Source organism: Anolis sagrei, chromosome 6, assembly GCF_037176765.1.
Source record: "Anolis sagrei isolate rAnoSag1 chromosome 6, rAnoSag1.mat, whole genome shotgun sequence".
Lineage (NCBI taxonomy): Eukaryota > Metazoa > Chordata > Lepidosauria > Squamata > Dactyloidae > Anolis > Anolis sagrei.
Window position 1 is genome coordinate 93152589 of NC_090026.1, and position 13980 is coordinate 93166568.

Genomic DNA, 13980 nt, shown 5'->3' on the forward strand with positions numbered 1-13980 from the left:
ATTTAGAACCCTAGACCAGAGATCCTCAAACTTTTAAAGTGGGGGGCCGGTTCACAGTTCCTCAGACTTTGGGGGGGGGGGGGGCAACTGTAGTTTGGGGAAAAAATGAACATATTCCTATACACACTGCACATATCATATCTGTAATGCAAAAAAACAAAAACAAAACAAAACAATATTTTAAATGAAGAACAATTTTCACCAACATAAACTTATCCATCTTTCAGTGGGAAGTGTGGGCCTACTTTTGGATGACAAAATAGTCAAGTTAATTAGGATTGTTATTGTGTGCCTTCAAGTCATTTCAGGGCTGGGGCCAGGTAAATGAACCTTGAGGGCCGCATCCAGCCCACGGGCTTGAGGTTGAGGACCCCTGCCCTAGATGGTTCAGGTCCAGGTTATTTGGCTGTCCACATCCCTTGTATGAACCTGCCCGGGCCCTGAGATCAGCAAAAATGAATTATTTTACTATTTATCAGATTTTTTTCTGAGAGATATATAGTAATCCTTCCACATTAGCTGGGGTTAGGGGCACAGAACCCACAGAAAAGTGGGGAAACACATTGAAAAACACATTTTTTAACCTGAGTAAACACCTCTCAGGGAATGGCAATGGAGGATCTTATGGTGGAAGCTGACCAGATCACACTGGAGGACCTAGAGATTCCTAGAGAACCCTTATTAAGCAAAACCATAAATAATCATATCTGTAAAAGTGAATCCCAGAAATGTGAAAGGCTGTTTATTCATTTATTTGTCTGTTTGATATGCATTTATTTTTTCTGAAAACCTACAACTTTGTGGCAATTTGCAAAAACAGATGTTAATAAAAAAGACACTGTCTCACATTCCATGTAGTCTGGCTTCAGAAACTGCTCAGAAATTTTATTTAAATGCCTTTAAAACATTTGTATGACAGTTTTAGTGTAATTTGTTTTGAAGTATCCCATAAGCTTCTTTGGGTCCTATGTTAGGAGAAAGATGTGATACACATTAAAACAAACAAACCCAAAGGTTTTAATATTAAAACAGTATTTAAAAATATCAATTAAATTAAAAGTATTTCAAAACACAAAAAAGTATTTCAAAACACAAAAAAGCACAATATTGTCATTTGAAAGAATAGGGTGATCTGGTGGATTTGGGAGTGGAGCCCTGTACTTGCTTTACAAAAGCAATTAATTCCCTAAAATCTAAGAGTTTAAGACATTTAATCCAGCCAAATTCACATTCAGAAGCGTTGACTCACATATCACAAGAATGCTCTTAGCTGCTATCATCACTTCTTCCTGTTCTACAGATTTTATTAAATGCTAATCCAGGGTGAACTTAATGTCAAACTACTTGGCCAATAAATGAGTTGCATTTGTTTCTTGTTCCCACATCACATTTTGATTTCTTCCCTGTCAGAACATAAATATTTCAGAATATTTCAATTACAATACATACTATATTGGCATAATGTTATAAACTCAGATTAAAATAGCAGCAACTGCTTCTTGATCTCCCAAAATGATATACAGCAAGAGGGAGTTTGACACATTTGATCGAACAAACTTTATGCTGGACTTTTTGGATGGCCAAATCATTCCTATCCTGTACTAGAACAAGGTACTGTTCTCAAACAATTTAGCTGGCTAGAATTTTTTCGTAATTCATTATTTTAATGCCAGTCATTGTTGCTATGGAAAAATCTATGTTAACATATGAAAATATATTCCTAATCTGTGTCATTTTGGAAGTATTTTCCTTAAATTAATTCAAAGGCAGTTTTCCTAAATCAATTTTTCAGGTGCAAGTGTAGTCTGTCAAATATAGAAAGACACTTTACCCTAAAGATGAACCAAGTGTGCCCCGGGTCACATGTCCCTGGCAAGCACCTTGTTTATTATTCTGTTCCCATGCATCCAAAGATATTTCTCTTTCAAAAACATTTCTGGTCTAAGATATGCTCTGGGAGCTTAAGGCATATTTTTATAACATGTGTGTGTGTCCTGGGTCATTTTAGACCAGGGGGGAGAACACTTTCAAAACTAAAAATAAACCAGAAGAGTGTTTCAATATTTTCCTGCATCTAATGTAATCTAAGGGGGGCTACAAAACATGTCCACACATTTTAATTTTTGCCAGTAGGGTTATGTGCAGTTCTCCAAGGTACCCTGGGGGACTAATACAGCCCCCAACGCTTGCTTTAATCAATCCAGTAGCATTTGGTTAACCTCTGTTTAATACACCTATAATGCACCAATAAAGTCTTCTATGAAGTTTTTCCACACTAAACCTTAAATTCCTTTGTCTTTAAAGACTACTCCCATTGTTCTCACTCATAAGAGTGTTTTCCAAAGCTCTACCCACAAGCTTAGCCAAGCCACAAGAGACATACCCATAGCCAAGTGTGTGTTAAGGATTATTATATCCAATGTAACTTGGGCAAGGCTGGGATTTTTTTTGATTCATCAAACTGAACAAAGCTTTGGAAATCACCTTTTTAAAATATAGGCCACTCCAATGGGAACAGGTTGTGCATGTGGCAGATCAAAGTTAGAACTATCAGTCTATTAGCAAGATCTTAATTAAGACTACAGGTCTTCTAGTTCATTAAAAGTACAAAAACTGTGTTGGGGGAAAGCACCCACTCTTCATATATAGGTCATTGCACTACAGCATGATCTACTGCTGTAGAAATGTAGACAAAAAATTATCTCCTATGAAAAAATGGAATAGAACAATTCTCTGCCCAGATGTTTTGCTTCTAAATCAGGCATGGGCAAATTTTGGCCCTCCAGGTGTTTTGGACTTCAACTCTTACAATTCCTAACAGCCAGTAGGCTGTTAGGAATTGTAAGCGTTGAAGTCCAAAACACCTGGAGGGCCAAAGTTTGCTCATGCCTGCTCTAAAAGCTGGTTAGTTGTGAAAACAATTCACTAACTGTGCAATATAATTACACACCAAGACTTCCTAAGAGTACAGCCAACTCTTAGAAGTCAAAGATAGTGATGTAGTTGATAAATTCCACATTATCTCTGAATTCAATCTACATTAGGGAGACATACATTTCCTATGATTTCCAAGGAAGCAATAAAAGAAATAAACATGAAGAATAAAAACATATGAAGACATAATCTTGATTCATCTTTCCCCTTCTCTAGCGGATGAACAGGTGTATATTTGTTGTACAGACTTGCGTGCAGTGTTTTCTTTCAAATTGAAGGCAGTGCAGGCTGGTACTTATTTGCTCAGTTCACCTTAAAAATTAAACAACAGAGGAAGGTGTGGTTAATCACAGAAGAGAAAGCTTTCAAACTGTTCCCTCATTTTTCTGTCTTGCATTGCCCAGTAGACTGGAAGAGGATATTTCAATATGCTAAACTGACATCATGTCACTTCTAGCCATCCTTGTGGCCAATTTATTTTTCTTTTGGAAGATGTAGGAAAACTGTTGCATTTTAGACAGATTTGGGAGATGGAGGGGGCATTGTTCCTCGATCAGAAGATCTGTGGGCTTTGAGGAGCTTCTGGAGAGACTCACAAGCCCCAGAGGGGTTGCTCATTCCTGCTTTAAAGTTATATTTGAACCAGCCTAATGAGTTATTGTCAGGAATCAGACAGACTCCAGCTCACATGGTACTTCACTGTCTCGTAACAACTGGGAGGAGGACTAAGGTTCATACACAAGTTAAATTGCCAATTTTGATCTCATGTTAATAATTAGTTGTAATTAGAGACATACTATTTTGAACTACAGAGACTACATTTGACTATGAGCAACAGGTCTTTGTCTCAATTTGAATGCAGCACTCCAAAACCAAGACTTGACATGCCCCCGGTAGCACAATGGATTAAACCCTTGTGCCAGCAGGACTGCTGACCAATGGGTCAGCAGTTCGAATCCGGGGAGAGCGGGTTGAGCTCCCCATGTCAGCTCCAGCTCCCCATGAGAGAAGCCTCCCACAAGGATGGTGAAACATCAACCATCCGGGCTTCCTGTGGGTAATGTCCTTGAGGATGGACAATTCCCTCACACCAGAAGCAACTTGCAGTTTCTGAAGTCGCTCCTGACATGAAAAAACAAACAAACAAATAAACATGCATTTATCAAAATCAACCTGTTGCAGCTAGAAAAACAAAGACTTAAGAGCTGGGATGCTGAGGTGCCACAGGTTATAGTTATAGCAGAAGAGAAATACGTTGTGAGTCAGGATACATTCTGAAACTGTTAAGAAACTGCTCATACAACAACTAAACTGTTAGAACTCAATTCCTCCGGCACAAGTTTATAGTCCTCAACAATGAGATAGACAGCTGAGTTAGCTGGTAGGGAAAGCTCTTCCTGCCTCTCTATTCTTTCCTATTTCTTTGTTTGTTATACTGATACTTCTCAGGGACACATCTCTTTCTATTCAAAGTTTCTAGCCATATAGTCAGCCCGAGTCTCCATTTTGTTCTCCTGTGAGCATGGAGAGGCAAGATGCCTCCAGAGAGAGAGAGAGAGAGCTAGGCTCTAACTTTCCTTTATAGAAATGTAATTCTTTCAATAGTCTTTGTAATCTTTAAAGCTTGATTCTGCCCCTGTATTGCTTAAGCTCATTTGCTGTCTGATCTGCTTAAACTGCTGTTGTTGCCACTTTACCTTTTAAATGCCTTTTCCTTTTTGAAATTACCCAACATAAACAGATCATTCTGAGGTATTGATTTCCATTGCAACACAGTCGATTTCCATTTCTCCAGATGTTACTGAACTCCCATCAGCCCTAACCAGATATCCAGTAGTGATGGGCTATTAAGACGCAATTCAATGACACCTGGACAGCAACACAATACACATTCCCCAACAATGAGATATGAAACTAAAAGACCATGACTGCTACCTGTGCTTCACTCTATGTTTATTGCAAAGCTATATTGTGCTATGCAATCTTCATGGACTTCAATGCCCATACCACAATTAAATCAAATAGATCTTTCCTTAGGAGAAATTAATTTTCTACACCAACGCTTGTGAGGTAGAGAAATATTTTTTGAAGGCTTACTGCTTCTGCATCTGATTAAAAACAATGTAGGAAGACGTTGCCACAGTGAACTGCATACTTAAAAGTTCGAGCGGTGGAGGCTTTAAAGGAATGTTTCCTAAAGTGAACTTTTTGGCTTCAAATTGCTTCAGTTCTTCCTCAGAGAGCTCATTCTTTGGTGTGAACTGCTTTCCTGAAGAAACGGTGGTTGGGATTGCTGGGGATGCTGATGCGGCCTGGCTGCCAAATGCGCTTGGTGTCTGCCCAAACGGCGTGTTCCCTGAATCCAAAGCAGGAGGAGCAGTTGGTGTCCCAAATCCCGAAGCAGGAGCTGTGTCTGAAGAACTTGAAGGAAAAGATTTCCCAAAATTTGAAAAGCCAGGAGCTCCCAAACTATAAGATGCTGCTGTGGTCTTAAATGAAAAGGAAGCTGTTGCTGAAGGTGCTGGGTTCCCGAAGCCAACAGAATGGGATGCAGGAGGAGGTACGGTGGCCCCTTGAACACTAGCAAGGTTCCCAAAGGCAGGTGCAGGGACATTACTTGGTTCAGGAGGCGATTTAAAAGAGAAGGCTTGAGCACTGCTCTGATTATTCACAGGGAAGGCTGCAAGTTTAACAAAAAGGAAAGCAAAAAGTTAGGTTCACTATCTTATTTATTTATTTATTTATTTATTTATTTATTTACTGTATTTATATACCCTTTCTCATCCCTGGGGAACTCAAAGCGGTTTAAAACATGCCAATGCCAAAATTCAATGCCAACATACATGTAAAAAGAAAAATCATAACAATTAAAAACTAACATATAACTATAAATTAAAATGGTTAAACCATTAAACATGTGACATAAACAACCTTTCACATTAAAACAAAGCATTAAAACATCTTAATATAAATATTAAAATCACATGATCGTACACCGTAACTGCTGATTGTCATTGCACATATTTCCTAATTGTTGTTTGCACTGCATTATTTTTTTTACTGGCAAAAGGCTTGGTCCCACAACCATGTCTTTGTTTTCTTTCTAAAGGTGAGGAGGGAGGGGGCTGATCTAATCTCACTGGGGAAAGAGTTCCAAAGCTGAAAGTGCGGTATGTTCAGACAGGTAAGCTGGGCCAGAATTGTTTAGGGCTTTATAGGCTAAAGCCAGCATTTTGAATTGTTCTCAAATAGCACAATTCAAGATGAAACACCAGAATACACATACATAAACACTCACTCATACACACACAAGGCTTAGGTGCCCAGTGATGCTTGAGTTAGGTCTTTTCTAACACTACTTATTAGAAATAGTTTGATTTTGGGTTTTATGAACGGATCCATTAGAAAACCGATAAAAATGTGGGTGAACTACAACTCCCATCATCATCGGTCATTGCACCCAAACCCCACCAGGATTTCAAATTGGTCATGATGGGTATGTGTGCCAAATTTAGTCTATCCAGATCCATCGTTGGTAGTCATGATACAGTCCTCTGGATGTTGTGACCATCCTGAAAAATACATCCACAGATACATACATATTTTGACTTTTATTATATACATAGAGGAAGAGAGAGAGAGGGAGAGAGAAAGGCATCTTATTCTAAAACTCCCAACTTACTGGATGTTCCAAAAGCTGGTGGCTGCTGTACTCCAAACCCAAATGCAGGCTGTGGGTGAGCAGTTACATTCTTCAATTCTGCAATCTTAAAAGACATTAACAGCTTTACATTTGCTTCCAGTTCGGTTTTGTGCACTACAAATACAGGACCAAATATGAACAAGCATTTAATTTAAAATAATGGTATTTGTTTTACAACCATCTCACATTTTGCCTTAGCAATAACCAGCACTAAATTTGATTTACTACTGAAGGATTATTATATATTTGATAGGGGTGTGCAAAATGGCGTAAGTCTCTTCTGTTTATGAATGGATCAGGATGTGGGTGAACTACAACTCCCCCCCCCCGGCCCCCGGTTCTGTTTTTGGGAAGATTCCAGGAGTTTAAAGGGGGGGGGGAGGCGTTTGGATTCATAATTTAGGATCTGTTTCCATTTCGGGAAGAATCTGAATGAACAGCAGGACACTGCAGAGATATCTGGTGTGGCAAATAAAGAGCAAGGGAAGCCCCTATTTGTATAGAAGTTGACAGAACAGAAGACAAGGGAGAGTTAAGTTGGAGAAGAAAGAATGCAAAAGTATCACATAATTGATGATTCTCAGTCAATGGGATGCATAACTGTAAGGGGATGTGAATGTTTAGGTGGACTAAAAGTTTTAATCCCAATTATATGCTCAGTTTTCAAAATTATAATTCTCATTTGGTGGGACCCAAGTTCTTTGGCACAGAGACTTATAACGGATAAGGGTGAGAACCACTGCCACAGCTGAAATATCAAGTATGAAGAAAAAGAGTTTTATTGGAGCCAGAAAAATAGAATTGGGAAAAAGGAGGCTATTGTATACACTCGAGTATAAACTGAGTTTTTCAGCCCTTTTTTAAGGCTGAAAAAGCCCCCTCAGCTTATACTTGAGTCAAAGTTATTTATTATTTTACTCTGTTATTATTACTTTTATTACATTATTTATTTATTATTATTATAGTTACATTATTTTACCCTATTATTGTAATTATATTTATTATTTTACTCTATTATTACATTTCCATTATTTACTCCATTATTATTTTACTCTATTTATTATTCTTACATTTATTACTTTAATTTATTATGGTTATTATTACTCTTATTATTACAATTCTATTATTTTACTCTATTATTTTTATTACATTTACTAGCAAAGGTAAAGGTTTCCCCTTGACATTAGGTCTAGTCATGTCTGACTCCAGGGGGTGGTGCTCATCTCCTTTTCTAAGCCAAAGAGCCGGTGTTGTCCATAGACACCTCCAACGTCACCTGGCTGGCATGACTGCATACAGCGTCATTCCCTTCCCATAGAAGCGGTACCTACTGATCTACTCACATTTGCATGTTTTCAAACTGTTAGGTTGGTAGAAGCTGGGGCTAACAGGAGGAGCTCACCCCATTCCTCAGATTTGAACTGCAAACCTTTTGGTCAACAAGTTCAGCAGCTCAGCGCTTTAACCACCTGCACCACTGGGGGCTCCATTACATTTATTATTTTACCCTATTATTATTGGAAAGATAAATAAGCACATTTACATTGAGGAAGGTTAGAATTATAATTTAATCAGAATTGGACAGTTTTATCTTAAATTACAGTTTTATGTAAATATTAAAAACATTTAACCTACTGATGCCTCAATTAATGTAATTTTATTGGTATCTAGTTTTATTTTTTGAAATTTAGTAGTAGCTGCTGCATTTCCCACCCTCAGCTTATACTAGATTCAATATGTTTTCCCAGTTTTTTGTGGTAAAATTAGGTGTCTCGGCTTATATTCGGGTTGGCTTATACTCAAGTATATACAGGTATATCTCATACAATCATCGGCAATACTGCACACAGAAATCAAATTTGTAAAATTTACTTTTTCAGAAAACAATTTTTTAAACTGATAAAATAAAATAAATACAACAAAGAAGACATTTTGTTTTTAAAAAATCCAATCTCACCAGTCTGGTTTTATTAGACCCATTTATATTCTTCAACTCATGCAATCTACTTCTCCACTGGGTTACTAATTGCTGGATTGAATTGATCTGAGAAAAAGGGGAAAAAAGAAATTAGATCCATGCCAACCAAGAAAAGAGATTTTTTTTAAAGTAAGTCTATGAATAACTATTATTTTTTTCAGAATTCAAAGATGTATTTTGGAAAAGAGCTTCAAATTATTAATATTAAATAGTAGATACTTACATAATTCTGAATAGCATTGTTTGCTTGGCAGTTATAATACTCAAGACGTAACTCTTCTGGTAAAAAGTCTTGAAAACCTACAGGAAAAAGGAACAATCAAAACAGTTCCTAGGCCCAACGAAGGAATCATTGCCAACACATTCTTACAAGTCAAGGTTGAGAATCAGACACTCATCTATATAAATAAAAACTTAATGTTTGTTTGTGAGATTAACATAACCCAGAAACCACTGGATGAATTGACACCAAATTTGGACACAATACACCTTTCAGGCTAACAAGTGACCATCACTCACAAAAACGCTGAAAAACACTGGAGGAGAGACTTAAGCCTCAAAAACAAAAAATAATTACAACTCATGTGAAGAACCACATATATATACGCAAACTCATGTATTCACAAATATATACACATACATACATATATATATATACACACACAAAACACATATACACTGACTGTGTCACATCTGCACAGCAAACATCTGGTGCACATAAAAGCAAATAGGGTGAACTCTACCTGAAATATTAGGCTTTTCTTTCATTGGGGAATATGTGGAAAACATCCATTGTCCTGACGATTCCCATATCTCCATGTCTTTCACGATTATTTCTCTGGATAAATGATATCAGAAAATCATAAACCGCTCCAAATTGGATGCTGCACTGATTGATAAATGCGCCCCCCCCCCCCCCTAATTTTTCAGAGCAGTAAAATGAGGGAATTAGACTCTGGGGGAATATACAATAAAAATAAAGCAGCATGAAACCATTTTAACTGCCAAGGTTCAACACACTATGGAATCATAAGATTTCTAGGTTGATGAGGAATCAGGACTCTTTGGCAGAGAAGGTTAAAGGCCTTGTAACTCCCAGGATTCCAGAGCATTGAGCCATAGCAGCTAAAGTGGTGTCAAGCTGCATTAATTTGACAGTGTAGAGCTTTCTCAGTGGCTTTTTACAATCTCTGGAACTTCTTTTATAGGGAAGCTACATTTGTCCTCTCTTTGCGGTCCTTCCAACAACTGGTCAATGCCTTTTTCAAGGCTATTTGGACCTGATGATTTCACTAAAAATTGAGTTTTCACAGCATTTATTTATTTATTTTTCATTATTTATACCCCACCTTTCACTACCCCAAAGGGGACTCAAAGTGGCTTACATAGAGGCAATTATTCAATTCCAAAATATTAAAAATTAAAATTAAATTTAAAATTGAAATTAAACATTTAAAAACATTTCATTACATTGTACTATTTATATCCTCTGGTTTCAGATCAACATTTTAAATGGTTTTAATTCTAAAGGCAGTTATATTGTATATATTTCACCATTTAAGGCTTTATTTTTAACTTTTAACCTTTGGGAGGTGAGGAGACGATAAATAAAGCAATACAATACAGGAAATAGATCACAACGGTAGTGCCCTGCATTTTGTTTCCCATATTGTGATGACTGCAATATGTATCTGAAGAACATAATGAATTATTAGAAACAGCTAAAATTCAGTGTCCCCTGATGTATGAATCTGATGCCAATCAATCAGTCTGTGTCTAAACGTTTTCAATAACTAGCTGACATGCTGATTCTCAAACACTGGAAAAATAGGATAAAGTAGTATGTGAACAAGACTTTAGGATTTTTTAAAAACTGGGCCAGCAAATGTACAAAGATTAAAGATTCAGAAAACTGCAACTTACAAGAGTTTCTCTTCCTCATCCTTAATGCCATTGGTACTGACATTGTCATTGGCACCTAGAGCAGCAAATCTGTTTTGAGAAAAACTTGAAGGTCCACCTTCTCTGTTGCCATTCCAATTAGACGACTTAGAAAAACTAGATGTCTGGATGACGTTACTATATCTCTGATTGTGGCCACTCCATCCTCCTCTTCTATTGGAGTCTTCAATTGATATAGAGAAAAAAGAAGATTCATTGAATATATATGTGTTTGTCTTCTATGAAGCAAAATACATCTGAGATCAGAACCCCTCACCCCCACCGGCATTTGATGAGTAATTAAATTACATTATGTAACACGATTTTGTTCCTAGGTTATAAATGTCATTTCCTAATTGGTTCTATCATAAAAAATACGGAAAAGGTTTTTAAACTGCAAAAACTTAGCAAATAGCTAAGTGTGAGAAAATTGGACATCTGCAGAGACATTGGCCAGGAGGGCGTCCAGTCCTCGCACTGGATGTGTTACCATCCTGTGAGAGGCTTCTCTCATGTCCCTGCATGGGAACCTGGAGCTGACAGGTGAGACTTCACCCCTTCTCACGGATTCGAAACACCGGCCTTCAGGTCAGCAGTTCGGCAGGCACAAGGTTTTAACCCAGTGGTTCTCAACCTGTGGGTCCCCAGATATTTTGGCCTTCAACTCCCAGAAATCCTAACAGCTGGTAAACTGGCTGGGATTTCTGGGAGTTGTAGGCCAAAACACCTGGGAATCCACAGGTTGAGAACCACTGATCTAAGATGTTGTCTTTTTTTGACAAGCCTATGAAAAGAAGTAACCAATAACCTCTTTCGCAAGCAGTTCTCAACCTGTGGGTCCCCTGATGTTTTGGGCCTCAACTTCCATAAATCCCAACAGTTGGTAAACTGGCTGGGATTTCTGGGAGTTGTAGGCCAAAACATTTGAGGACCTATGGGTTGAGAGCTACAGGTTTAACCTATTGCACCACTGTAGCTCATATTTCTATTTCTCTCTCTCTCTAGATTTCTATAAAATACATTTATAGAATTTTATATAAAATTCTATAAAATAAAATACATCCACCAGGAAGTAGCAGCCAATAGTGAAAGGACCAAGGCAGAGACATCTCCAAATCATCCCGTTTGGGTATCAGCCAGCACGTCAACGACTTAAATCAAGACATAGTTTTCTAAGATCTACAGAGACACTCGCTAGAACACCTCAGCAAACAAGAGCCCAAAAGTGGCAGGCTCAAACCCAGAACTTCAACCAATGGCTAATACCAAATGAGAGACTCCCCCCTGGGCACACAGAAGACTGGGCGACTTGGAAGGTGCTGAACAGACTGCGCTCTGGCACCATGCGATGCAGAGCCAATCTGAAGAAATGGGGCTACAAAGTGGAATCCACGACATGCGAGTGTGGAGAAGAGCAGCCACAGACCACCTGCTGCAATGCAACCTGAGCCGTGCTACACGCACAATGGAGGACCTTCTTGCGGCAACACCAGAGGCACTCCAAGTGGCCGATACTGGTCAAAGGACATTTAATCAACTACCAAGCTTGCAAACATTGTGTTTTGTCTGTTTGTTTGTTTTGTTCTGTTAGAAATGTAATACAATTGTCTGGTTGCCCTTGACACGATAAATAAATATAAAATACACACATTTAAATACACAGAATAAAGATTAAAACCCAGAAGTCATTGATGTTAATAGTTTTAAATTGTTTTATATGAATTTTATTAAGTGATTTAACCTGTTTTAAACGATGTCTTTATGAGTGTTGGGCATCTAATTGCCGCCAGTCTGTACGCTGCCCTGAGTCGCCTTCAGGCTGAAAAGGGTGGGATAAAAGTGTAGTAAATAAATAAATATAGTGGACACAGGATGTGACTGTAAAATGGAAGAAATAAGATGTGAGCTGAAGACTGAAAAAAGTAGTGAATGAACAGCAACAAGACCTAAACTGCAATTGCAGAAGAGATGAGACTGAAGACCAGACTAGTTCTCTAACTGCTAATTAAACGAATAATTGCATTTATTTATCTTATACTAGCTTGGGGACCCGGCGCTAGCCGGGTTATTTGAGAAAGGCATTGTTTGTTTTGTGAAGTTTGGTAATATCAGTTTGGTAATGTGTAATGCTATTTCTTAGGGGAAAACAGTCTTACTTTTTTGGGTTTTTAAAAAAATGAATGGTCCCATTAGAAAATGCATAAGGTTGTGGGTGAACTACAATTTCCAGAACCGTGGGTCAGTCCTTCCCAAACCCTGCCATTACTTAAAGTTGGCCATGTTGGATCTGTGTGTCAAGTTTAGTCCAGATCTGACAGCAGCTGGGTTCAGTGATATCTAGATAAGGGTGAACTACAACTCCCAGATCCCCAGGGCAATCACCCCCAAGCCCAGCCTGTATGCACAATTGGCCATGTTGCTTCTGTGTGGCAAGTTTGGCCCAGATCCATTGTTGGCTGGGTTCACTGTTCTTTGGATATGGGTGAACTACAACTCCCAGGGTAATCACCCCTAAACTCTGCAAGTATGGACAATTGCCCATGGTGGGTCTGTGTGCCAAGTGAGTTCCAGGTCTATTGTTGGTGCAGTTCAGAGTGCTCTTAGATTGCAGGTGAACTATGCATCCCAGTCCCTACAACTATAAATCATGGTGATTTCTCTCCAAACGTCTCCAGTATGATCAGTTGTAGATCAATGCCTCTGTTTGCTGTGTGCCATAGGAAAGGGTTGGAAAGGGATAAGGGAGAAGCAGTGGGTGGGGTCATAAAAATGAAGAGAGAAAGGAACACTGGGATGTGCTCGCTATAACCTGCAATGTCCTTCGACAGAGTGGCTTGCTGTCTTCTCAGCAGTGGGAACAATAGCCTATTTGTATGCCACATACACACATACAGATTTTCACACATACACACATACAGATTTTCACTTTTATTGTGTGTATAAGATGTGATCAGGACAATATGTGATCGAGGCATGGAAAGGGACAATTGCATTTTAGTAATCTAAAGTATAATGCGACTGAGAAGGGAAAAGGAGGGGGCTGAGGGTTAGGAATGGTAGGAGTTCAAGTCCAAAACACCTGGAGAGACCAACTTTGCCCATGCGTGTTAGCAGCTGACGGCGCATGCGTGACTCCTCCCTCCTCCCCTCCCTCATCCGGGCCTTTACCTTGGTTCTGAGGCAAGCCCTGGTTGGGCCTTCCGTACCGCGGGTGCTCGTTCCAGCACCGCTCTCCGAAGCGGCAGTTGCCTCGCAAGAAATACGGACACACCCCGCCTGCATTCCGCGCCATGGCAGCCCCGCCTTCCCTGCCGCCCCTCGCCCTTTCTGTCCACTCCTTAACTCCCAACACGAACCGAGTTAAGGACCATTTCCTTACTCCCCCTCCCCTTTCCCGGTGCGCACGCACTCCCACTCGCTGCGT

The 13980-nt window shown here is 39.0% G+C and overlaps 1 protein-coding gene across 2 annotated transcripts; it reads right to left on the reverse strand.

Annotated features, from left to right (window-relative positions):
- Nucleotides 1-853: 853 nt before the first annotated feature.
- NUP42 (nucleoporin 42) lies at nt 854-13980 on the reverse strand. Of its 2 annotated transcripts, none has more exons than XM_060782098.2 (8): nt 13725-13980; nt 10539-10740; nt 9359-9453; nt 8839-8915; nt 8595-8681; nt 6617-6701; nt 5090-5614; nt 854-3246 (listed from the first exon to the last, which is right to left on the reverse strand). In XM_060782098.2, exons 1-8 carry the CDS (start codon nt 13846-13848, stop codon nt 3230-3232), a joined length of 1212 nt encoding a protein of 403 aa, XP_060638081.2. In that variant the 5' UTR covers nt 13849-13980; the 3' UTR covers nt 854-3229. The 2 variants fall into 2 exon arrangements, with proteins under 2 accessions (XP_060638081.2, XP_060638080.2); XM_060782097.2 differs by having other exon boundaries at nt 5032-5614.